Source organism: Coregonus clupeaformis, chromosome 13, assembly GCF_020615455.1.
Source record: "Coregonus clupeaformis isolate EN_2021a chromosome 13, ASM2061545v1, whole genome shotgun sequence".
Classification (NCBI taxonomy): domain Eukaryota; kingdom Metazoa; phylum Chordata; class Actinopteri; order Salmoniformes; family Salmonidae; genus Coregonus; species Coregonus clupeaformis.
In genome coordinates this window covers 16,903,780-16,931,311 of record NC_059204.1, presented here as the reverse complement: position 1 = coordinate 16,931,311, position 27,532 = coordinate 16,903,780, and the positions used below count along the sequence as shown (strand labels likewise).

The 27,532-nt window shown below is 45.0% G+C and overlaps 1 protein-coding gene across 1 annotated transcript in view; it reads left to right on the top strand.

The window, feature by feature from the left end:
- The window catches only part of LOC121579358 (G protein-activated inward rectifier potassium channel 2-like), a 119,582-nt gene extending 97,625 nt beyond the window's left edge, over positions 1–21,957 (top strand). The window contains exons 2-3 of the mRNA XM_041893886.2: positions 6,148–7,075; positions 20,614–21,957. Coding sequence (XP_041749820.2) covers positions 6,172–7,075; positions 20,614–20,972 — 1,263 coding nt within the window. The 5' untranslated portion in view covers positions 6,148–6,171 and the 3' untranslated portion in view covers positions 20,973–21,957. The remainder of the gene's footprint in view (positions 1–6,147; positions 7,076–20,613) is intronic.
- Positions 21,958–27,532: the final 5,575 nt, after the last annotated feature.

Sequence of the window (27,532 nt, the reverse complement as noted above, 5' to 3'; positions counted from 1 at the left end):
TATGAACCAGGACCACAGCTTTGTTTGCCAAGGGATATCTGCATTTTTCTTTCTAGTCTTTCATCATATCCATGAAAAGCTAATCTAAAAGCATTATTGAGACACATTGGATTAATTGACTCACCTTTAATTGTGAGTTTTTTTGGCTACTGCAAATACAGGTAATGGCCAAAATAATGGAAACACTTGAGTAAATGAGGGATACAAAGTATGTGTCACGATCGTGGGAAGGCGAAGTAGACCAAGGCGCAGCGTGTGAAAGAAACATGACTTTATTATATTAAAGTACTAACAAACCAAACAAAATTCGACTCGTGAAGTCCAACGGTTAACACTGACCGTAAAGGAACAAAAACCCACCACACCCAAAGGAAAACATACAGATTAAATATGGCTCCCAATCAGAGACAACCAGCCGACAGCTGACACTCGTTGCCTCTGATTGGGAGTCATACAGGCAAACATAGAAACAGAACAACTAGAATACCCAACATAGAAAACGAACACATAGAATGCACACACCCTGGCTCAACATATAGAGTCCCCGAGCCAGGGTGTGACAGTACCCCCCCCTAAAGGCGCGGACTGCGACCGCGTCTAAACACCCCAAACAGGGAGGGCTGGGTGGGCATTCCTCCTCGGAGGCGGCTCCGGCTCCGGCTTTGACCACCACCCCTCCATACTACCCCCGTAGCGCCCCCTGGTCCGGGTCTGACCCCGCTGGCTGGATCTGGACTGGACATTGACGGAGCGGATTGCTTACGCTCCGTTGTGGAGCAGCTGACCGGTCTTACCAGGCTGACGACTCGCACCCCGGGCTTGGTGCGAGTAGCAGGAACGGGCTGAACCAGGCTGACGACTCGCACCCCTGGCTTGGTGCGAGTGGCAGGAACAGGCTGGACCAGGCTGGCGACTCGCACCCCTGGCTTGGTGCGAGTGGCAGGAACAGACCGGGCCGGGCTGGCGACTCGCACCCCTGGCTTGGTGCGAGTGACAGGAACAGGCCGGGCCGGGCTGGCGACGCGCACCGTAGGTTTGGTGCGAGTGGCAGGAACAGGCCGGGCTGGGCTGGCGACGCACCCCGTAGGCTTGGTGCGTGGAGCAGGGACAGGCCGGGCTGGGCTGGCGACGCACACCGTAGGTTTGGTGCGTGGAGCAGGGACAGGCCGGGCTGGGCTGGCGACGCACACCGTAGGTTTGGTGCGTGGAGCAGGAACAGGCCGGGCAGGGCTGGCGACGCACACCGTAGGTTGGGTGCGTGGAGCAGGAACAGGCCGGGCTGGGCTGGCGACGCACACCGTAGGTTTGGTGCGTGGAGCAGGAACAGGCCGGACAGGGCTGGCGACGCACACCGTAGGTTGGGTGCGTGGAGCAGGAACAGGCCGGGCTGGGCTGGCGACGCACACCGTAGGTTTGGTGCGTGGAGCAGGAACAGGCCGGGCAGGGCTGGCGCACGCACACCGTAGGTTTGGTGCGTGGAGCAGGGACAGGCCGGGCTGGGCTGACGACGCACCCCGTAGGCTTGGTGCGTGGAGCAGGAACAGGCCGGACTGGGCTATGGAGACGGATAGGAGACCTGGAGTGAAAAGCTGCCACAACCCGTCCTGGCTGAATGCCTACCTTCACACACTCTGTGTGAGGCATCAGCACAGGACGTACAGGGCTGTGTACCCGTACTGGCATAACAGCACGTGACACTGGCGCAGGATATCCGGGACCGAGGAGAGGCACTGGAGGCCGCGAAGCGCTGAGCCGGCACACTCCGTCCTGGCTGCATGCCCACCTTCGCACAACACGTGCGGGGTGCTCGCACAGGGACGTACCGGACTATGCCGGACCACTCGCGGCACAGTGCGCATCTCCGCATACCGCGGAACCTGCCCAGTCTCATGCTGCCATGCCTGAGTACGGGGAGTTGGCTCTGCTCTCCATCCAGGCTCCGCCAACCTGCCCTCTGGCCCCCAAAAGCCGGTGGCCTCCTCTCTTAATCTCCCGATTCGCCCTGTGGCAGCCTCCTGCTGCCCAGTCGCCCATGCCGTGTGCCCCCCTAAAAATTATTGGGGGTGCCTCTCGCCTTTCCCGACCACGGCCCGGTTGACGCCGCTTCTCCACTCCTGCCTGGGTCTCCCCTTCATCGCCTTCCGGTACCGGACGGCCTCCTCCTCGGTAATCTGCCCCCCAACCGAGGAGGACATCCACCAGCGTCACCTCCTGCGTGTGTTCCTGGACACGCTGCTTGGTCTTTGTATGGTGGGTTTTTCTGTCACGATCGTGGGAAGGCGAAGTAGACCAAGGCGCAGCGTGTGAAAGAAACATGACTTTATTATATTAAAGTACTAACAAACCAAACAAAACACGACTCGTGAAGTCCAACGGTTAACACTGACCGTAAAGGAACAAAAACCCACCACACCCAAAGGAAAACATACAGATTAAATATGGCTCCCAATCAGAGACAACCAGCCGACAGCTGACACTCGTTGCCTCTGATTGGGAGTCATACAGGCAAACATAGAAACAGAACAACTAGAATACCCAACATAGAAAACGAACACATAGAATGCACACACCCTGGCTCAACATATAGAGTCCCCGAGCCAGGGTGTGACAGTATGTTGAAAGCAGGTGCTTCCATACAGGTGTGGTTCCTGAGTTAATTAAGCAATTAACATCCTATCATACTTAGGTCATGTATAAAAATGCTGGGCAGCCCCCATCCACAGGGCACGAGTGGACACTAAATGGTTTGATGATCATTAAAATGACGTTAACCATATGCCATGGCCGTCTCAGTCACTAGATCTCAACCCAATTGAACACTTATGGGATATTCTGGAGCGGCGCCTGAGACAGCGTTTTCCACCACCATCAACAAATCACCAAATTATGGAATTTCTTGTGGAAGAATGGTGTCGCATCCCTCCAGTAGAGTTCCAGACACTGTAGAATCTATGCCAAGGTGCATTGAAGCTGTTCTGGCTAGTGATGGCCCAACTTTATGTTGGTTTTTACTTTATTTTGGCAGTTACCTGTATCTTGTATTTACACTTCTATTATTGTCCCTTCTGTGGATGTTGCAGTAGCTACCTCTTAATATGCCTGTTTCGGGGAGTGTGCTTTATCCAATGGGAGCAGGGATGTAAAGGGCAGATTTGGAATCTGGCTGTCCCATTACCCAGGGGACTGGAGAACAAACAGGTGTAAACACAATAGCAGACAAGCTCTCATAGAGCAAGGCTCCCTACCTCTCTCTTTCACGGAGTGAAGCATCACAAGTCCAGCACTTCAGAATGCACACGTCCTTCATTCTGTCCCCCCGGGCCTTTTATCAAGTGCTAGTTGTACATGTCTCTAGTGTTACTGTTAGTTGAATGCTGAATTAAGTCTAGTTTTCTGACATAAGCAGTTTGACACACATAGAGATTTTAAAACCCAGGAGCAGTAAAGGTGAACTGCCCTGCTGAAAAAAACAGCACAGACCAGCATAGGCTGGTCCAGCATACAGTGCATTCGGAAAGTATTCAGACCCCTTGACTTTTTTCACATTTTGTTACGTTACAGCCTTATTCTAAAATGGATTAAAATAAAACAAATTATCTCATCAATCTACACACAATATCCCATAATGATTAAGCAGAAACAAGGTTTTAGAAACTTTTCCAAATGTATTACAAATAAAAAGCAGAAATATCACATTTACATAAGTATTCAGACCCTTTACTCAGTACTTTGTTGAAGCACCTTTGGCAGCGATTACAGCCTCGAGTCTTCTTGGGTATGATGCTACAAGCTTGGCACACCTGTATTTGGGGAGTTTCTCCCATTCTTCTCTGCAGATCCTCTCAAGCTCTGTCAGGTTGGATGGGGAGCGTCGCTGCACAGCTATTTTCAGGTCTCTCCAGAGAAGTTCGATTGGGTTCAACTCTGGGCTCTGGTTTGCCACTCAAGGACATTCAGAGACATGTCCCGAAGCCACTCCTGCATTGTCTTGGCTGTGTGCTTAGGGTCGTTGCCCTGTTGGAAGGTGAACCTTCGCCCCAGTCTGAGGTCCTGAGCGCTCTGGAGCAGGTTTTTATCAAGGATCTCTCTGTACTTTGCTCCATTCATCTTTCCCTTGATCCTGACTAGTCTCCCAGTCCCTGCCGCTGATAAACATCCCCACAACATGATGCTGCCACCATCATGCTTCACCGTAGTGATGGTGCCAGGTTTCCTCCAGATATGACACTTGGTGTTCAGGCCAAAGAGTTCAATCTTGGTTTCATCAGACAAGAGAATCTTGTTTCTCATGGTCTGAGAGTCGTTTAGGGGCCTTTTGGCAAACTCCAAATGGGCTGTCATGTGCCTTTTACTGAGGAGTGGCTTCCGTCTGGCCACTCTACCATAAAGGCCTGATTGGTGGAGTGCTGCAGAGATGGTTGTCCTTCTGGAAGGTTCTCCCATCTCCATAGAAGAACTCTGGAGCTCTGCCAGAGTGACCATCGGGTTCTTGGTCACCTCCCTGACCAAGGTCTGTCTTCCCTGATTGCTCAGTTTGGCCAGGCGGCCAGGTCTAGGAAGAGTCTTGGTGGTTCCAAACCTTTTCCATTTAAGAATGATGAACGCCACTGTGTTCTTGGGGACCTTCAATGCTGCAGACATTTTTTGGTACCCTTCCCCAGATCTGTGCCTCGACACAATCCTGTCTCGGAGCTCTACGGACAGTATACTAGACTATGGACCGGCTTGGTCACCAGCATACCATCATCAACAGCATAAGCTGGTATGTGCCCAAAACACAGCGAAGGCTGGTCACCAGTGTCCAAAACACAGCGAAGGCTGGTCACCAGCAAAACCAGCTAGACCATGCAGGTTAGACCAGCTTGACCAGCTAGACCATGCTGGTCAGACCAGCTTGACCAGCATCAGACCAGCACTGACCAGCATACAGTAGACTAGCATAAAACCAGCATGGACTATCTTGAAATGTATGCTGGTCTATGCTGTTTTTTTCAGAAGGGTGGAGTAAAGTGACTGCCCTATTATATGTCTCTATTGTCAACAAAACACTTCAGCTTAGAGACCTTTAATAAATACAGTACTTTGGAGATACATTTTCTTCCTGCGATGGCAGAATAAAGTAAGTGGAATTGAATAGATATCTCTTCAAAAGTATTGTGGAAAAGCAACAAATATTGCAAACAATTCCATCATCTAGAAATCCCAATTTAACCTCTCACTACCAGTCGAGACTAAATGATGTAGAAGGGCCGAAACCCCCCTTGGATTCTTGACCCAGCTGACTAAGTGGAATGGAGTAGCTTTAATTACAACATAGTGAGCATTTATTTTCTTCATGGAAGTTCTCTCAGAGACGGAATGGATTGTGACAGCTCTCTAATCTGATGGTATCCAGAAGCACACTGAGAGAAGAGATGTGGTCATGATTTAACTGGACAACCGTCCATCAGCCCTCAAAGGACCCCATGTGGAGAGAGTTAGTGTTGGTGGGGGGTTGAGCAGAAGCCTCACTATAACCTTATTCATCGCTCCTCTCAGCCCATGATGATCTAACCACTACCACCTCCATGGTTCTATTTTTAGCTGGTGAAAGATTCCATATAACACTCCGCCAACTTCTTAAAAGGTGAAGCACGACAGAAAATGTAGTAAATTGAACAGGCTCTTCAAAAGTACGTTGTCAGTATCCCCACCAGCTGTTACAACCGTGTTCAAAGCATGGGAAATTGCTTTGATAAATATCATGCAATTTGGAGAGTATAGAAAATAGCATTGGCGAGCCAGTATATTAACCTTTTGACCCTGACAGATTACTTTTCTTTACTTAAGGCTCCTCATGATTGAAATCTGTCTAAGATTGTCAGTGCAATAACAAATGAGTCAAATAGACATTCAATATATATTGTCTTGCACTGTATGAAGACTAGGAAGTTAGTTTACAGATTTTCAAAGAGAAATAGAAAGTCTGAATTTTATAAGATAAATCAAACTGTAGCAAGATCCTACCATCTGTCTACAGCATTTGGAGTGAGACATCGTGGGATCTGGGATGAAATACCATCTCAAGGTTTAAGGTTGTGCAGTTCAGTAGTTGTGCCTCTGTTTTACTTGCGCTTTTCTTTTGTTGTCTTCTCTCTCTCCCTATAGGCTTGACTCCTTCTAGAAGCCCCAATGGAGCAGGATGTGGAAAGTCCGGCAGTCACCACCCGAAAGCCCAAGCTACCCAAGCAGGCTCGCGAGGACCTGCCCAAGCAGCTGGTGGACCAGGTGCGGGCAAAGAGGAAGATCCAGAGGTATGTCCGTAAGGACGGCAAGTGTAATGTCCACCATGGCAACGTCCAGGAGACCTATCGCTACCTGACGGACATCTTCACCACACTGGTGGACCTCAAGTGGAGGTTCAACCTCTTCATCTTCGTCTTGGTATACACAGTGACGTGGCTCTTATTTGGCTTCGCGTGGTGGCTCATCGCCTATGTCCGTGGCGACCTGGAACACATAGGGGACAACCAGTGGACTCCCTGTGTCAATAATCTCAATGGGTTTGTCTCAGCCTTTCTCTTCTCCATAGAGACAGAGACCACCATAGGGTACGGCTATAGGGTTATAACAGACCAATGCCCAGAGGGGATCCTTCTGCTGTTGATTCAGTCGGTGCTGGGGTCCATAGTTAATGCCTTCATGGTGGGCTGCATGTTTGTCAAGATCTCGCAGCCCAAGAAGCGGGCGGAAACATTGGTGTTCTCCACCAACGCTGTCATCTCCGTAAGGGATGGCCGGCTGTGTCTGATGTTCAGGGTAGGGGACCTTCGGAATTCGCACATCGTGGAGGCCTCAATCAGGGCCAAGCTGATCAAGTCCAAGCAGACCAAGGAAGGGGAGTTCATACCCCTCAACCAGACAGACATGAATGTCGGTTATGACACAGGGGATGACAGGCTCTTCCTGGTGTCCCCGCTCATCATCTGCCATGAAATCAATCAGAACAGCCCCTTCTGGGAGATCTCCCAGGCCCACCTTGACAAAGAGGACCTGGAGATCGTGGTCATTCTGGAGGGCATGGTGGAGGCTACAGGTAAGCAGCATCAAACATATCAATTACAGGTTTAATTCATCAACCTTTCCTTCTATTTGTTTCCTAATTACAGATACCACTGAAATTCAAACTGAAACTTTAAACTGAAATGTTGCTGCATTTTAAAAATACATATTTAATTTGTGTGTGGGTGTTGTATTAACTATGACTATTCTAGTAATTATAGTAATTTCATACAGTAGCAAAGTCCATATGCTCATCATCCCGTTACATGTAACCTCTGATTTGCATTAGCAGTTAATGGTTTATGCAGAAGTGAGCAAGGATGTTTCATCTCTTATCATAATAATGCATTCATGTGTGCTTGTCTCCTCTCCTTGTCCTTTTTTACCTTATTTTCCACTGAGGTTTGAGAGGGAGTCATTGAAAGGAATGAGGGAAAACAGACGAGGCGATATAATTCAATTAATCTAGATTCAGCCCTTCTGTGCACCATGGTGTTGCCCCACAGCCTTTTGTTAGGTTATCAGCTGCACAATAGGCTTATTGTGGGGGAGATGCAAATAAGATCAGATTTCATTACCAATAGGAAAAGGCAGGTGCATCCCTGGTTGTGTAACCACATGGACCATTGTAAACACTGTCTGCAGACACTTTTGCCTGATTACACAAGCAGTAAAAAGGCAATAGTCTTCAGTATAGAATAGAATTATGAGGCACAGTGCAGCCAGGTATGCACACAGGTTACAGATAGCACACATGTATTTCCTTTAGCATTTATATGAAAACACACACATATTACACACATACTATTTAACACAAACTTACTCACGGTATCCACTGTGAGATGAATAAGACCTGTATGTTTTTCTTGCCTCAAATTGCTGTTTGTTGGTTAGTCTAGCTTTACTGCATTCGATTTGGCTTGACCTCAGTGCATCTCCATGTGTTACTGAAATCAAATGCACTGCCCTATCCAGAATTCCAGACGAATTACTTCCAGTCCAAATACCAGTTTTATTGTGCAGCTTGCTAGCAGACAATGCCATCCTGTTGTTGGGAGGAACACAAAAATAAATTATTTGAAGGTTATGTTTACCAGTCTCCTTGAATCTCACTCAGACAAAACAGAACCATCCGAGGAAACTTGGAAGCAAGACATGGTTGTCAGAATAAAGGGATAAACACAAACACGCATTTTCATAAATTATAACACTGTTTCAAAGAAGCTGCAGCAAGGTTTTTCTAAGACTGAGGGACTTTGTATTTTCAGAGGTGGCAGAAAAGCAGCTAAGTGACTTAGTGGGGTGAGAAGCAGGTCTCCACGCCTGGTTCGGCCTGTGAATTTTCATGTTGAGTTAGTGAGGTAACATTAATGTGAATGAGTCACTCTCTATCAGGCACAGATGACCTTCCACAGCACAGCTCCACCACAACATAGCACACCGGAACCTAACAGGGCAGCCCTAAAGAGGGATAGACATAACTGAATTTGGCAGCTCGTCAGAAGAAAAAGCACATTCACACGCCATACAGTACAACACCCTGCATTTATTGAACACTTAGGTCAGTTTAGAACCAGTTTTCAGGGATGCCATATACAGAAATATTGTGTTGGCATTTTGTTGGCAAAACATTTAAACAATGGCTTGTCCATCATTCTTAAATGGAAGGAGTTTGGAACCACCAAGACTCTTCCTAGAGCTGGCCGCCTGGCCAAACTGAGCAATCGAGGGAGAAGGGCCTTGGTCAGGGAGGTGACCAAGAACAATGAGAAACAAGATTCTCTGGTCTGATGAAACCAAGATTGAACTCTTTGGGCTGAATGCCAATCGTCACGTCTGGAGGAAACTTGGCACCATCCCTATGGTGAAGCATGGTGGTGGCAGCATCATGCTCTGGGGATGTTTTTCAGCGGCACACACGTTACAAATTACAGGCCCTTGTTTAAATGTTTTGCCAAAAAAATGCCAACACAATATTTCTGTATATGGCATCCCTGAAAACTGGTTCTAAACTGACCTAAGTGTTCAATAAATGCAGGGTGTTGTACTGTATGGCGTGTGAATGTGCTTGTATGATTTGCACAAAGACAATTGAAATGAAAAGTATGGTTTGTTTGTTGCACGTTATCATGCAAAGCAGGAAGTGTGCTTGTGTGCTGCATTCTATTTTTCATCGCACAGGGTGCAGTGAGAGTTTGTCTGGCCTTGATCTGTAATGTGAGAAATAATTGTACTGTAGTTTCTGGGCTGATACTGTTATTTTATAAATAACAGAAGAAAAATCCTCAGATAAAGGACATTTGATAATGGGAGCTTGAATGCATCCACTCATAACATGCCCATTAAAGGTTGGGTCAAAGAGTGAACTAGAAATTATCCCGCTATGAAACTGCTCTGAGAGATATCTGTCCCCCACTTCTTGACTCATCCTGTAGCTCTCTGGCTCTGTTCTGGAGGGCAGGCCAAACAAATAACTCTCTTTCCTCCATCTTTCAATTTCCTCCTTTTTTTCCCGTTGTGAACGATATCAGCTGATATATGTAAATGAGTCAAATAAGCTCAAATGAGCTCAAATTAGAGAAGCCTGCTGTTTTGAAAGGGGAAGCCTTTGCACCTATTGCTCTGCTCTTTTCCAGATTTAATTTTCTATTTGATTCAGCCAATATTGGTTTGGAGCATGTCAGCACTTTGATGATGTAGTGAAATAATATTTGATATATAGACTATATTATATACAGTGCCTTCGGAAAGTATTCAGACCTCTTCACTTTTTCCACATTTTGTTAAGTTACAGCCTCATTCTAAAATGGATTAAATAAAACAATTTCTTCAGCAATCTACACACAATACCGAATAATGACAAAGCGAAAAACAGGTTTGCACATTTATTAAATACAAGAAACAGAAATACCTTATTTACATAAGTATTCAGACCCTTTGCTATGAGACCAGAAATTGAGCTCAGGTGCATCCTGTTTCCATTAATCATCCTTGAGATGTTTCTACAACTTGATTGGAGTCCACCTGTGGTAAATTCAATTGATTGGACATGATTTGGAAAGGCACACACCTGTCTATATAAGGTCACACAGTTGACAATGCATGTCAGAGCGTAAACCAAGCCACGAGGTCGAAGGAATTGTCCGTAGAGCTCCGAGACAGGATTGTGTCCAGGCACAGATCTGGGGAAGGGTACCAAAAAATGTCTGCAGCATTGAAGGTCCCCAAGAACACAGTGGCGTCCATCATTCTTAAATGGAAGGAGTTTGGAACCACCAAGACTCTTCCTAGAGCTGGCCGCCTGGCCAAACTGAGCAATCGAGGGAGAAGGGCCTTGGTCAGGGAGGTGACCAAGAACAATGAGAAACAAGATTCTCTGGTCTGATGAAACCAAGATTGAACTCTTTGGTCTGAATGCCAGTCGTCACGTCTGGAGGAAACTTGGCACCATCCCTATGGTGAAGCATGGTGGTGGCAGCATCATGCTCTGGGGATGTTTTTCAGCGGCAGGGACTGTGAGACTAGTCACGATTGAGGCAAAGATGAACGGAGCAAATTACAGAGAGATCCTTGATGAAAACCTGTTCCAGAGCACTCAGGACCTCAGACTGGGACGAAGGTTCACCTTCCAACAGGACAACAACCCTAAGCACACAGCCAAGACAACGCAGGAGTGGCTTCGGGACAAGTCTCTGAATGTCCTTGAGTGGCCTAGCCAGAGCCCGAACATGAACCCGATCAAACTTCTCTGGAGAGACCTGAAAATAGCTGTGCAGCGACGCTCCCCATCCAACCTGACAGAGCTTGAGAGGATCTGCAGGGAAGAATGGGAGAAACTCCCCAAATACAGGTGTGCCAAGTGTCATGACTCTCCCTGGGTGAGGATCAAAGGCCTCACATCAGCTTGGCAAATGTCCGACAACAACCAGAGAGGATGTGAAGGACCTGGGAGTGTGGTGCCAGGAAATTAACATCTCCCTCAATGTCGACAAAACAAAGGAGCTGATCGTGGACTTCAGGAAACAGCAGAGGGAGCACGCCCCTATCCACATCAATGGCGTACACATCACTGACGATCTGAAATGGTCCACCCACACAGGCGTAACTGTACCGCTTCAACCTCAGGAGGCTGAAGAAATTTGGCTTGGCAACTAAAACCCTCACAAACTTTTACAGATGCACAATTGAGAGCATCCTGTTGGGCTGAATCACCACCTGATGTGGCAATTGCACCGCCCGCAACCGCAGGGCTCTCCAGAGGGTGGTGCGGTCTGCCCAACGCATCACCGGGGGCAAACTACCTTCCCTCCAGGACACCTACAGCACCCGATGTCACAGGAAGGCCAAAAAGATCATCAGGGACAACAACCACCCAAGCCACTGCCTGTTCACCTTGCTTTCATCCAGAAGGCGAGGTCAGTACAGGTGCATCAAAGCTGGGACCGAGAGACTGAAAAACAGCTTCTATCTCAAGGCCATCAGACTGTTGAATAGCCATCACTAGGTGGCTTCCACCCGGTTACGTAACCCTGCACCTTAGAGGCTGCTGCTCCATGTACATAGACTTGAAATCATTGGCCACTTTAATAATGGAACACTAGTCACTCTAATTATGTTGACATATTTTTGCTTTACTCAACTCATACTGTATGTATATACTGTATTCTATTCTACTGTATTTTAGTCTATGTCACTCCGACTCATCCTAATATTTCTAATATTTATATATTCCTTAATTCCATTCTTTTACTTTTAGGTTGTGTGTATTGTTGTGAATTGTTAGATATACTGCACTGTTGGAGCTAGAAACACAAGCATTTCGCTACACCCGCAATAACATCTGCTAAACATGTGTATGTGACAAATAAAATGTGATTTGATTTGATAAGATTATGCCATTAATATGATCAAAGTCTATTAAAACTGGATATCTGACTCCATAAAGATGATTAATAGAGACTATAGTTCAGTTACAGGAATTGGCTATCAAGAACGTTCTGAGAATTGTCTATCAAAGGCAAATACACTGAACAAAAATATAAACACAACATGCAACAATTTCAAAGATTTTACTGAGTTACAGTTCATATAAGGAAATCAGTCAATTGGAAAATTCATTAGGCCCTAATCTATGGATTTCACATGAATGGGAATACAGATATGCATCTGTTGGTCACAGATACCTCTAAAAAAAGGTAGGGGCATGGATCAGAAAACCAGTCAGTATCTGTCGTACACGTCGATCCAGAGCATCCCAAACATGCTCAATGGGTGACCTGTCTGGTGAGTATGCAGGCCATGGAAGAACAGGGACATTTTCAGCTTCCAGGAATTGTGTACAGATCCTTGCAACATGGGGCCATGCATTATCATGCTGAAACATGAGATGATGGCGGCGGATGAATGCCACGACAATGGGCCTCAGGATCTCGTCACGGTATCTCTGTGCATTCAAATTGCCATCTATAAAATCCAATTGTGTTCGTTGTCCGTAGTTTATGCCTGCCCATACCATAACCCCACTGCCACCATGGGGCACTCTGTTCACAACGTTGACATCAGCAAACCGCTCACCCACAAGACGCCATACACACAGTGTGCCATCTGTCCGGTACAGTTGAAACCGGGATTCATCCATGAAGAGCACACTTCTCCAGTGTGTCAGTGGCCATCGAAGGTGAGCATTTTCCCAAGTCGGTTACGACGCCAACTGCAGTCAGGTCAAGACCCTTGTGAGGATGACGAGCACGCAGATGAGCTTCCCTTAGACGATTTCTGACAGTTTGTGCAGATATTCTTTGGTTGTGCAAACCCACAGTTTCATCAGCTGTCCGGGTGGCTGGTCTCAGACGATCCCGCAGGTGAAGAAGCCGGATGTGGAGGTCCTGGGCTGGTGTGGTTACACATGGTCTGCGTTTGTGAGGCTGGTTGGACCTACTGCCAAATTCCCTAAAACAACGTTGGAGGCAGCTTATGGTAGAGAAATTAACATTAAATTCTCTGGACATTCCTGCAGTCAGCATGCCAATTGCACACTCCCTTAAAACTTGAGACATCTGTGGCATTGTGTAGTGTGACAAAACTGCACATTTTAGAGGGGCCTTTTATTGTCCCCAGCACAAGGTGCACCTGTATAATGATCATGCTATTTAATCAGCTTCTTGATATGCCACACCTGTCAGGTGAATGGATTATCTTGGCAAAGGGGCAATGCTCTTAAACAGGAATGTAAACAAAAATATTTGCATACAGTGTTGAGATTCACTCTGAACGAATACAAGTTACCACAGAGATCATTCATCCATATAGATAGCATCAGAGTTCTCCTCAGGGGACAAGTTTCAGATAGATTCCAAACATGGATGCAATAGCATCACTAGCACACATTGAAATAGTCAGTCCGCTGGATGCTGTAAGAGAGAGAGAGGCATTTTGGCTTCTTGACGTGGTGAAGGGCTGACTGGCCCTTGAGTATTTTCCTTGTGTTTCTGGGCCATTTGCCATGCAGACTCAGAGGTGACAGAGAGCACATAAGTTAGGGCCGAGCCTTCAATGATAAAAGGCCAATAAAATACTAATGTAATTGTGTGGGTTGTAAAATGTGTATTATCTTCTCTCTTAAAAAAAAAAGTTTTACAATTCATATTTTCCGCCTCTCTCATGCCTGCGGGCATTTACAACTGTCACGTCTCCTCCCATTGCTCCCCTCCGGCGCTCTGATTCGCCGGTCTACTGAGCCACCGGTCTGAGCGCACCACCTCGGCAACACCGGAATGGCAACCCAACGCACCCTAATCACCTCCAGCGCACCTGCACCTCATCTCATCACTACCCCTATTTAGCCCTGGACTGTTCTGTAGGATGTTGTGTATGATTTGCTTCGTGTCATGTACTCTATCTTTGTTAATTCTCTTTGTCATTGTTTGAGTAAACCTTGAACTTGTTAATTCCTGCGTCTGTGTCCGTTGACTGATTGGGTCTGGTGTTATCATCTAGATCCCAATATACTGCTGTTCATTGTTTCTGAACTGTTTAAAATGTCCAAGAGAGGAAGGCTTTGCTGGCTGGCTGACTTTGGAGGGGCAGTCAGCAAGCCCTAACACATCCCAGCTGATTTTGCTCTCTTATTTTTGGTACCAAGCATACCACATCTCTGGCATACCCCTAGGGTAAAGAGAAAGATATAAAGATCAAATAAAGTGAGATTTGGTGTCAGAATTAACCAGTCAGATATTTTAAGCTTTGTGGCTTTCACTGAAAAGGTATACGTAGCTGCAGCACAGGCAGTGGAAGGAAATCAGATAGTACGCCTGGCAGACATCAAGTGCTAAATCTGACAGGAGCCAGTGATGACACTGTTTGATGAAGTGGCGGTTAAGCAATTTTTGAGTGGGTTCAATGAACATACATCTGTTACAGTCTGTTTCACTGAGAGATTACCACAGCAAGGAGCATTGGCTGCATAATCTATGTTCATTCCTAACATAATGATAGATTATAGCAGTGAACAATACAATGGAAGCAACTAAATCAATTGGCTATTGGTCCTCAGAGTAGCGGCCTGATAGCTTTTATGGCATATTGAAGTAGCCGTGAACATTATTATTTCGTTGCTCTCCTTCTCAGCAAACATGGAAAGCACATGTACCACCACAAGCACTGCATTATAGCAATATCAGACAGGTTATTCTGATAGGTTGGTTGATGTTTCTGGTTTGATTTTGTTGTACATATGTTAAAGATAGTTAGAATGGGATTGTGTGGCTTCAGTGTCTCAGAGGCCATTTGGTCAAACAGTCAACTGTTCCGTTCAAACAGTCACATTAGTCTTCGTTCAGTGGATGGAGGGATGAGGTTGAAATAAAGAGTGTAGAGATGCAATAAAGAAGCAGGCTTCTGGTTTGCTGCATTTGGCCCTTTTCGCTTCACTCAAATCAATACCAGTGGTAACTATCCCAGATTCACTATACCTCAGGTACCTCAGTTAGACATGCAGACAAGGATAATTCTCCATCTTGTTGTTGGAACATAAATAAAAGTTCACCCTCCTCCCTCCTTCTGCTTCTATCTCTCTCTCTAAGCGACCATACAATCATTGGCGATGGTTTGTAAGGTTGCCATGGCAACTGCAGTTACTGTGTGCATGTGTGTCTATGTGTGTGTGTGTGTGTGTGTGTGTAAGACAGACAGAGAGAGAGAGGGTGAAGCTTGACTCTCTGTGAGCATACGAAGTGAGCAAGCAGGAAGCCCACTGTGGTTATGTAAGCAGCATTATCTAAACAGCAGGCCACACCAGCCAATAGCTATCTGATTATTATTAGCTATTATGTTCCACCAATTCTGCTCGTGGGTAGTTGCTTTAATTTAGGTGAGGACTCTGTTCTTGCAGAGGGAGATTTATTGTACTTAGGTGCACAAGTTCTATTTTGATTGTTTTTAATATGGCCAATACTTTTGATATGGTGTTGCCATGTGGTACATGTTTGTCTCAAATTCTGTGACTGAATATACAGTCAGGTCCATAATTATTGGCACCCTTGATAAAGATGAGCAAAAAAGACTGTATAAAATAGATAATACAAACACTGAGCTATATTGTATGCAACAACAAAAAAAGGGGAAATTATATTATTTTATACTAATACAATTGTTCAAAGTAAGAGATTTTGTTTAAAAAGTAATTCAAAAGATAGGGGTCAAAATTATTGGCACGCCTGTTTTCAATACTCTAGCACCCTCCTCTTGCGAGGGTAACGACACTGAGCCTTTTTCTACAATATTTTATGACATTGGAGAATATGTTGGGAGGGATCTTAGACCATTCCTTCATACAGAATATTTCCAGATCCTTGATATCCTTTATCTGCCCTCTTCAATTCAAACCACAAGTTTTCAAAGGGGTTCAAGTCCGAAGACTGAGATGACCATTGCAAAATGTTGATTTTGTGGTCAATTAACAATTTATTTGTGGATTTTGATTAGTGCTTGGGGTTATTGTCTTGCTGGAAAATTCACTTGCGGCCAAGTGTCAGCTTCCTGGCAGAGGCAACCAGGTTTTTGGCTAAAATGTCCTGGTACTTGGTAAAGTTCATGATGCCATTGACTCTAACTAGGGCCCCAGGACCAGTGGAAGCAAAATAGCCCATAAGATCAAAGACCCACCACCATATTTTACCATAGCTATGAGGTACTTTTCTGCATGTGCTTCTGTTTTAAAACGCCAAATCCCCCAGGTGTCGTGGGCAGAGGGCAGAGGGGGGCACACTTTGTTTCATTGGATAATGACTGTTTGTGAGGGGACAGGCTGCATGTGTAATTGTCCCGTTTGTAGTCTCTGATTAGCACCATTGTGAGTAAAGTATATGAGGAGCCGGAGATGGAGAGAGGGAGATGCCAACTGAGTGGATGATGGCCTACCACATACAGTGTATCTAATCTAACCCTAACATTGTCAGGAAAAGAGAGAGGAATGGAGGGAGGGGGACGGCAGGGGTTTTAGGTGTTGACTGACTGCCATTACTACTCCCTGGCATCACAGTGTCCCCCTCTGCCCCAACACCTTGGTGGTTTGAGTGGACAGGGCGCCAGTCTTTCTAATCTCTACATGTTGAGCTAACTACAGGGGTCAGGCAGAGGGCAGTCTGCGAGTAGCTGATATTGTCTACATGCAAGTCAGATTTACCAACATAGACAGGTGCAACCACAGATGACCTTTGAAACCATCAATTAACTCCCTCCCCCCCTAATTCGAAGGTTCTACTATACTTCTACACTTTGTAAAAACAGGTGAGACGTGAACTTTGTGAGGCCAGACTCAATGTTGAATACTTTTTCCAGTGTACAGTGCACTGTGTGTTATTGTGGCAGTGGCCTGTATAGCATGCTCAACTGAAGTCATTGTAGATGGATAGTGGGAGCGGTGCCTTGTCATCCAGCCCGGGGCATGTACAGACCGGAGCAGCAGTGGCGTGAAGGAGAATGTTTCGGGTGAGAGGGGAGGGGTCGCAAGGTTGTGGAGGGCATGATGAGAAGCAGGAACAGCTTGTGGCCATTTTCACAGCTGACCTGTTCTGTGTTATGAGGGCTGTGAATGTACAGTATGCAACACAAACACATACACACGTATTCACACACGAGGAGACTGTGTGGTCATAGGCTATATGTCCGCCAGACATTTATGTTCCAGGTTTATTTTACGCACGTGCGCACGCATGCACACACACACACACACACACACACACACACACACACACACACACACACACACACACACACACACACACACACACACACACACACACACACACACACACACACACACACACAGAGAGAACAGCACATGGTGTTTCTGGGAATAACATTCGCCATATGGAAGCAGGCCAACTAGTTATGCGATGCAATGAACCCGACAGTGTTAGGTATGAGGAAGAAGAAGAGTTTGCTCCTCAGATGTGAGTCAGGACTTTAGAAGGGTGATTTCTCTTTCTACTCTCTCCCTCTGCATCACTAATGTCCTTATTCATTGTCATTGCCACAGTCCAAGTGGGAGTTAGTGTTCATTCAGGATAGGGTTTGAAGATAACCCCACAGCCAGGCTCCATACTAAGCATCAGTAGTAAGTTGGGTGGCTTTCCAGTTATAAAAGTCCTCTCTGACTTAACGGACAGACCCTTCTCCCTCTTACTGCCACCTTGCAGTGACTTACTGTAATTTATGGGGGGATTTAAATTGGCTGCAGTCTGCTCATGATTGATAACAGATGCAGTCTGAAACAGCTAGCTCAAAGACTCTCAGCCTCACAGATCTACCTGTGACTGAGTTGCCTGAATGAGACAGTGTCAGTGTATAAATCTACCATTGCATCCAAGAAGGAAATCCGGCTGCATTTTCAATAGATACAGTACATACATTTTAATAGCATTTTGTGGTATGGATTAATGCTTTATTCAGTTTGTCTTCACTATCTGTCACCACTGTTAGAGATGTGCTGTCATCCATTCGACAGTATATCTCTCGTTGGGAAGCTGAGCAGAGGTCCAAGAGACTGGGTTGCTGTAAAAATTAATTGTTCATGTTTCAGTTGTATTTTTGTACACACATGATTGCCCGCTTGACAACGTACGAACCAGCTGAGCTATAGAAAAGGATCCAATTCGATAGCACTATTGGCAACGTTTTAAGCTAGCTGTGGAGTGAGTTTACGTCACGTTCTTATCTCCGTTACACACGCACATGCGCCCACAAGCACAGACACACACAGACGCACACACACACACTGTGCAAGCGGCCCTGGTGCTGGGGCTCAGCTAGGACTGTGTGGGTGTCTGCCTGCCTTTCTCTCCATTTACTTTTGGGCTGTTGCTGTTTGTTTAAATTCCTGCGTTTGAGCACGTTAGTGTTTTTCTCCTGTGTCTTGCTCAAGGGCCTCTCGGCTGTGAGAGAGTAATCAGCCACTGAGGTACCTATCGACTGCACTGAGTCTCAGGCCCCCATTCAAGGCTTCACATCCTCGGTAGCCCACTCCCCTACCTGGTTTAGTTCAGGTTGTGTAAAGACACTGGGCCAGTGATTGGTACAGTGTCAGGATCAGGAGGGGGCTTGCTGAAGGAGTAATTGCTGGGTCTGAGTAACACCTACAACAAATTGCTGTACAATTTGTCTCCATCTTGGGCGGCTGGGCATTCCCAACCAGTTTATATGTATGTGATTCCACCCCTTGCATGTCTTCATTGAAGACATTATTAAACTGTTGTAGCCAGTGAAATGCGTATGTTGCACTTTGTCGAATTTAATTAGAAGAAAGGCTCTGGCCACTTTTGTCGTTTAGGGTACATGACAGGAAACAACAGTTTGTAATGGTTTCCAAGCAGGATAATTATATAACTTATTTTACATTTTCTGTAAATTCTCTACAATTTCTGTAAACACTCTCTTTTTGGCTGTGTCGTAGTTTGAGAGACCTGTGTGTTAGACCTCAAAGCAGCAGGTTTTGTTCAGCATCCATGCTTAGACATAGTTGCTGGAACCCTTAAGTACAGTACGCCATATTGTTTCTGCAGCGCACCAGCTGCTCGTTGGTGCTGCACATTTTCAGGATCATCTGCCAAATTAAACTGCAGTATGAGATGTACCAGCCCTCCCTTCCCCACCATGATACAGACACAAACACACTCTTGATATAGTCCTTTATACCGTCTCTTCGCTTTACTCAATATTCTGTTGATTGCTGCGCTCCAGAGCACCAATTATTCTTGAATCGCATGTTCATTACGAATCCCCCGTTGACCTCCCTCCACTTTTGATGCTATAATCTCAATAATTGTGCCATTCCGATGCCCTGCAGCATTAAACGTGTCAAAGGGGCTGGTTAGCCATGACAACTGTCTAAATTGGGACATTGCTTGTCATTCAGTGTCTGTTTAACTGTTTCTTATTAAGATGTCTTATGAAACCTGCCGGATAGGAAAAAAAACCTAGGTCAAACAAGGCCACTCATCACTAAGTTATTAGAGGGCTAATCTATTAATTATTACTGTTTCAAGTTTTTCGTCTAATGTTTCAGAAGTTCCCCTCGTTATCTTTTCCTGTAAAATGGGGAAAATATTTTAAATGGCCAAAAATGTTCTCTAATGAGGCAAGGAATTCAGACACTTTCTAGAGTAATTATTAACACATCATTATATTTGACCCAATAAATTATGAATTGAAGTAGTAGCCTGTTTTCCTTGAGAAATATAATAAATGATGGCTTCACTTAGCCTACACACAGAGCCTAGCAGCACCATTCATTCTAATGAGTGACAATCAAATCTGGTCAAAGTGCTTTGGTTTGGTTTTGTGATAGGGAAAGATGACATACTGTAGCCTTGCAAATGCTCAGTAGTCAACAGTAAGACCTAAATCATGTTATTGTAATTCAGATCATGTTGGGGAATTTCAAATGAGCTGGCTTATCAACTTCCGAATGCAAAAATGAAAGTGATGTTTTACCCACCACATGCACCTAGTAAATAATAAGTACTTGGAAAGCTGCCACACTTGTATTCCACTTGTATGTCTTCTGAACATACATGAGCAACGTAAGCTTTAACGAGCCAGCCGTACCACTATCCACAGCACTTACACTTAGAGTGCAGCCTTGCACGTGAATTATGAGGATATAAATGCTTACTGTATGTCTCTTGGGTACATTTACAGTGTACTGCTGCATCAAAGGTCAAATCAGAGTCTGGTTAGTGGCTATGCTCATAATTAAGAGTTATTAATAGTCTGTACAGCATGTTCAATACATCAACCCTTCCTGAGTGTTGCGTGGACTGGATAGGTCTGGATATATTAATGAGTGCTCCGTTTTGAGTGTCCAACTGTATCGGCAAGCTGATTGCTAACACTTAACAATGTTTAATGACATGATAACATGATACAACATTATTGCTCATAAAGTGCTTGTATACCTGTGTGTGTCATTATCTTGTAATGACGCTGACATTGAATGAGTCATATCCACAACTAGACAGTGTTTTTGTCCATCTCTAGAGGAGGCTAAGTGCCGTCTGCTCTCTGTTCCCACAGGGATGACATGCCAGGCCAGGAGCTCGTACGTGACCAGCGAGATCAAGTGGGGCTACCGCTTCATGCCCGTGCTCACCCTGGAGGATGGCTTCTATGAGGTGGACTACAACAGCTTCCACGACATCCATGAGACCAACACGCCCAGCTGCAGTGCCAGAGAGCTGGCCGAGATGAATTGCCACGCCCGCCTGCCCCTTACCTGGTCCGTGGCCAGCAAGCTCAGCCAGCAGGGGGTGCTGGAGTCTGAAGGCCGCGAGAAGAAGAGTACTACTACCCTGGTAACCCAGGAGGAGGGGCTGGAGGAGCAGACAGAGAGGAATGGTGACATTGCTAACATAGAGAGTGAGTCCAAAGTGTAAAGGGGAGCGAGAGAACTTAGGGCCAGGGGGGCTGTATGGCGTACTGTGGCATCTCTTCTCATGGCTGGCTGACCAGGTGAGCTGGTCCCAGGTCAGGTCAGAGGTCAGGGGTCAGGGCCAGGGCAGAAAAGGGGGAACCCTGAGTACAAGGACGGTCTAGTCCGAGGAGCTCTGCAACAACGACAGTTTTGGCCCTCATCGGGTCATTTGCCCCCCAAAGATAGCTGGTAAACGACAATGGCTGGACTGGAAATCTCTGCGGGCAATTGCATGTTTTGAAAAAAAATAATCTTCAAGATACAAATTCCTATTATTATTATTTTTTTAAATAATAAAACCTATTTAAGATTAAAACCTATATAAAAGTATATATTCTAGGGCATTTGTATTTTTTGTATGTAATATTTGTTTTGTTGCTGAAGTGTGAATATTTGACAGGAAGATGTTTGATACTGATTCATTTAGACCAGGTCTGTACATATGCTATGCCTTATGTACGAAACTTTCTTTACATTAGGGGTTTTCAGAAATATATAAGCATGTACAAAAACTGTAGTTAATTTATTCTATATTGTGTACATAAGAGAATAATGTTGATTGTAATAGGCCAGACAAAATAACTCTTAACAATTCTGTATGCAAGCCCTATAGACTATTAGACCAACGGCATCCTCACATCCTTGCCCACTTGGCAGACATGTGTTAGACCCTGACTGTGCATGTCCACTAAACATACCACCAAGAGGTAGTGGGAACTGTCGCCCATGACCTAGAGTCCAAGTCTCCCCTCCTTGAATACTTGTTTGTGCCTGTAGGATAGGCTTGATGCAATTCCCTTTAAGTTGGGAATGGAAGCTGAAGGGAGTTGAATTAAGTTGACATCTGTGTGACCGTTTTCTCTCCATTTGTTTTGGCCGTATTTGGTAGCATTGCCTTTAAATTGTTTAACTTGGGTCAAACGTTTCGGGTAGCCTTCCACAAGCTTCCCACAATAAGTTGGGTGAATTTTGGCCCATTCCTCCTGACAGAGCTAGTGTAACTGAGTCAGGTTTATAGGCCTCCTTGCTTGCACATGCTTTTTCAGTTCTGCCCACACATTTTCAATAGGATTGAGGTCAGGGCTTTGTGATGGCCACTCCAATACCTTGACTTTGTTGTCCTTAAGCCATTTTGCCACAACTTTGGAAGTATGCTTGGGGCCATTGTCCATTTGGAAGACCCATTTGCGACCAAGCTTTAACTTCCTGACTGATGTCTTGAGATGTTGCTTCAATGTATCCACATAATTTTCCTTCCTCATGATGCTATCTATTTTGTGAAGTGCACCAGTCCCTCCTGCAGCAAAGCACCCCCACAGCATGATGCTGCCACCCCCGTGCTTCACGGTTGGGAGGGTGTTCTTCGGCTTGCAAGCACCCCCTTTTTCCTCCAAACATAACGATGATCATTATGGTTTCATCAGACCAGAGGACATTTCTCCAAAAAGTACGATCTTTGTCCCCATGTGCAGTTGCAAACCGTAGTCTGGCTTATTTATGGCGGTTTTGGAGCAGAGGCTTCTTCCTTGCTGAACGGCCTTTCAGGTTATGTCGATATAGGACTTGTTTTACTGTGGATATAGATACTTTTGTACCTGTTTCCTCCAGCATCTTCACAAGGTCCTTTGCTGTTGTTCTGGGATTGATTTGCACTTTTCACACCAAAGTACGTTCATCTCTAGGAGACAGAATGTGTCTCCTTCCTGAGTGGTATGACGGCTGCGTGGTCCCATGGTGTTTATACTTGCATACTATTGTTTGTACAGATGAACGTGGTACCTTCAGGCATTTGGAAATTGCTCCCAAGGATGAACCAGACTTGTGGAGGTCTACAATTTTTTTTCTGAGGTCTTGGCTGATTTCTTTTGATTTTCCCATGATGTCAAGAAAAGAGGCACTGAGTTTGAAGGTAGGCCTTGAAATACATCCACAGGTACACCTCCAATTGACTCAAATTATGTCAATTAGCCTATCAGAAGCTTCTAAAGCCATGACATTTTCTGGAATTTTCCAAATTGTTTAAAGGCACAGTCAACTTAGTGTATGTAAACATCTGACCCACTGGAATTGTGATACAGTGAATTATAAGTGAAATAATCTGTCTGTAAACAATTGTTGGAAAAATTACTTGTGTCATGCACAAAGTAGATGTCCTAACCGACTTGCCAAAACTATAGTTATAGAAATGTGTGGAGTTGTTGAAAAACAAGTTTTAATAACTCCAACCTAAGTTTATGTAAACTTCCGACTTCAACTGTAGGTCTTGGAGGGGAGAGGGGCGGTCTCTATGGACACAGGCAGATGGACAATGCTTTCAATAAGGCTCCTATAGTCGCTGACGAACATGCTCACTTTTCTAATATGAAGGACAGGCTTCAATCTTTCAATTTGTCTCTGGGGTGAATCCCACTGTTGTGTCTGGCCCATAGATGAAAGCACACTGGGACTATGTAAAGAAACCATGTGAGGGGAGGTTGGGGAACAGCATCAAGGCCTACTCCGACACCTTTAACAAAGTGCAGAACGAGGCTGTTCTTTTTCTTCTTTTCACATATTTTGCCCACTCTACTTTTCTAAAAGCAATTTATTTGTGTTTCTGGCAAAATGTTTGATTTGAAATAAAACAGTGTAAAATGACCTAACAATGTTATCACTTTACAACAGGGTTCTAGTGCTTGTGCTGAATAGCTTTATACACTGCTCAGACATCTACAGTGTGACATTTCTTTGCTGCAGAACGTTTTAGCTCTGCTTGTCACTGATAGCACACTTGTATGACTTTGGGCTCTATGTGTCAATGAAGAACATTTGGGAAACACTTTACATTAAGTTGCCCTTATATGATGCAGTTAGTCTATAGCTATTTCAATTGTTTTTAATTGTGATCCATATTTGTTACAGGTGTAGTTACTGTGTAGTTATTGGTAATTACTTTGATGTTATAAAAAGGGTAGATATTTCAGCTATGTGGTATTTAAGCAGCTTAATGTAAAGTGTTCAACATGCAGGCATCAACATGCAGTTAATCTGACTTCTTTCCATCTCTGAACAAAGGCTGAACTAAACAGACATGTTTATTATATCGACTCCTTTATTTGACTGTATTTATTCATTTGTCATTTTAATACCACAATCATGGTTGTATTAAGTTGTAACTTTAACATGATTACATTCCAACATACCAGTTCATAAATCAACTTCGACAATACTTTAACCAATACTTATCTCACTGTCTTTAATTGATAAAAAGCGTATTCTACCTTTTATGTTGATTTAATGAAATTGAGAAATATATTCATACTCTGTGCTCAATATTGTGAGAATGATTCATTGAAATGGACAATCATATTCAATCTAAAGGGCACTTTGTTAAACCCTGTGGTACAGTACAGGACCAAGAAATGGTAGAGCTAGAGTTTTGGAAGACCTACTGTTTTGGGACGGGGTGTGATACTCAAACCCTGAGGGTGTCCAATGCAAAGTACACCAACCCATTATTTACGTGAATTACAACCAACCAACACCCAACCCCCAAAATGGGACTACGTTTGCCAGCTCTGCGTCGGGGATGTGGCAAACAGCACAGCTAAGCTAAAGTCTTGTTCTGCCTGGACTGCTTGTCAGTCGAGGTTCTCAACTCTAATGCCATGCTATTGATTTGAAGTATATAAAATGTTGACAGTAGGAAATGAATCTGTTTTGTCTCTCACAAAATTATCACAGACTCAGAGTTGAGGGAGGCCACCCAAAGATACTGCAACTGCACAAAGTCGAGTCAATATTAATTTAACAATACTTCTCATTAGCATTCTATGCTGCTTGAAAAAGTACATAATATATTGTAATTAAGGCTGGGCGTGGATTTAAGATAGTTTAGCAGCATAATTGCTTAACTTCATAGTACATGCATTGAATTGCTTTATTATGCAAATGCACAACTAATGAGCTAGTGGGACTAAGCAGCACTACATATTACAGCTTTGATTGAGACCCCAATACATGTATTGTTAAGCCTACCTATGTATATAAGACTAAATGACTGTGGCCTCCATTCACTCACCCATACAGTATGACTTTTATCTATGTTGAACTGGTCTCTCTGACTCCAAGACTGTGGCTCTGAAATGCCAGTTTCAAATTGACTGTAGACATTTTTCTCCCTCATAGCGGGGACCCTTTCAACATCCACAACCTCAGTATCTTCAGCATCACATCAGCGGGTATCAAAACGCCTCTGCACCATTTTGATTTAATATAGATCAGACTTCATTTTTCATAAAAACAAGGGCCGGGAACGGGCTTGACAGTTAAGCAATAAAGCGACGCACTTTGCCCCTGACAACAGCCAAGTCGGCTGGCAGTTCATTGTTTGTGTTGCAGGCAGGGGTGGGGGGTGGGCGGGGGTGGGGGTGGCCTACCTGGGGAAGTTTTCCATTTCCCAACGCTGAATCTAAAATGCTATCTGCTATCACACAAACACACATGCAAGCTCACAGCCACACACATACACGCACACCCATGCACATTTCAGTCACAATCTGAGGTGAAAGTGAATGTAGCCTACTTTGTGGCAGAATTTCAGGACCTTCAGAACAGGGGATTTTATCAGATGTCCATTATTTTAGTCAGCATTACCCTCCTACTCATATAGATGTAACATGTTTCAAACATTAAACAATCAAAATGTACTGGTACAAAAACTCCATGGATTTGTATTTATTGCAGCTTAAGAAATAAAAGTAAAAGATTATAGTGATAATAACCTGTCATTTTCCATAGACCATCTCTGCCTTTCCCTAACATCTCCATGGAAAGAGTTATGCTGCTTCACAATTTTACTTGAATGAGCCCCAACAATCACTACTGTAGACCCCCCCTCCCCACACACACCTTTCATTATAATCAATACATGTCACTGTTTACCGGTGACTTTGGCACCATTGTCCTATCAGAGTGTACCATTCCTCTCATTTGTGAAATTCCAATGCCTTCTAGAGAATTACACAGCAAACGATGTTGTAGAAAGTTTATATGTTGGTATTTTCTTTGGTTTGACCCTACTTCTTTGTCACTGACCACTCTACTCTCTGCCCCCCAACCCAGCCCCATGCAGTTCCTCAGTGTGATAGTGCATGGGCAATGGATGGATGGCCCCACAAGGGTGCGTGCTCAGCCCCCTCCTGTACTCCCTGTTCACCCATGACTGCGTGGCCAAGTACGCCTCCAACTCAATCATCAAGTTTGCAGACGACACAACAGTAGTAGGCTTGATTACCAACAATGACGAGACTGCCTACAGGGAGGAGGTGAGGGCTCTGGGAGTGTGGTGCCAGGAAGATAACCTCTCACTCAACATCAACAAAACAAAGGAGATGATTGTGGACTTCAGGAAACAGCAGAGGGTGCACCCCCTATCCACATCGACGGAACCGCAGTGGAGAAGGTAAAAAAGCTTCAAGTTCCTTGGCGTACACATCACCGACAAACTGAAATGGTCCACCCACGCAGACAGTGTGGTGAAGAAGGCGTAACAGAGCCTCTTCAACCTCAGGAGGCTGAAGAAATTCGGCTTAGCACCTAAAACCATCACAAACTTTTACAGATGCACAATTGAGAGCATCCTGTCGGGCTGTATCACTGCCTGGTACGGCAACTGCACCGCCCACAATCGCAGGGCTCTCCAGAGGGTGGTGCAGTCTGCCGAACGCATTACCGGTGGCAAACTACCCGCCCTCCAAGACACATACAACACCCGATGTCACAGGAAGGCTAAAAAGATAATCAAGGACATCAACCACCCGAGACACTGCCTGTTCACCCCACTATCATCCAGAAGGCGAGGTCAGTACAGGTGCATCAAAGCTGGGACCGAGAGAATGAAAAACAGCTTCTATCTCAAGGCCATCAGACTGTTAAATAGCCATCACTAGCACATTAGAGGCTGCTGCTGCCTATTGAAATCACTGGCCACTTTAAGAAATGGAACAGTAGTCACTTTAATAATGTTTACATATCTTGCACTACTCATCTCATATGTATATACTGCATTCTATTCTATAATATTCTACTGTATCTTAGTCCATGCCGCTCTGTCATTGCTTGTCCATATATGTATATATTCTTAAATCCCATTCCTTACTAGTTTTGTGTGTATTGGGTATATGTTGTGAAATTGTTAGATATTACTGCACTGTCGGAGCTAGAAGCACAAGCATTTCGCTACACCCACTATAACAACTGCTAAACACGTGTATGTGACAAATAAAATTTGATTTGATTTGGAAAGCATGCTTGAGTGGCGCAGTGGTCTAAGGCACTGCATCGCAGTGCTAACTGTGCCACTAGAGATCCTGGTTCGAATCCAGGCTCTGTCGCAGCCGGCCGCGACCGGGAGACTCATGGGCGGCGCACAATTGGCCCAGCGTCGTCCAGGGTAGGGGAGGGAATGGCTGGCAGGGATGTAGCTCAGTTGATAGAGCATGGCGTTTGCAACGCCAGGGTTGTGGGTTCGATTCCCACGGG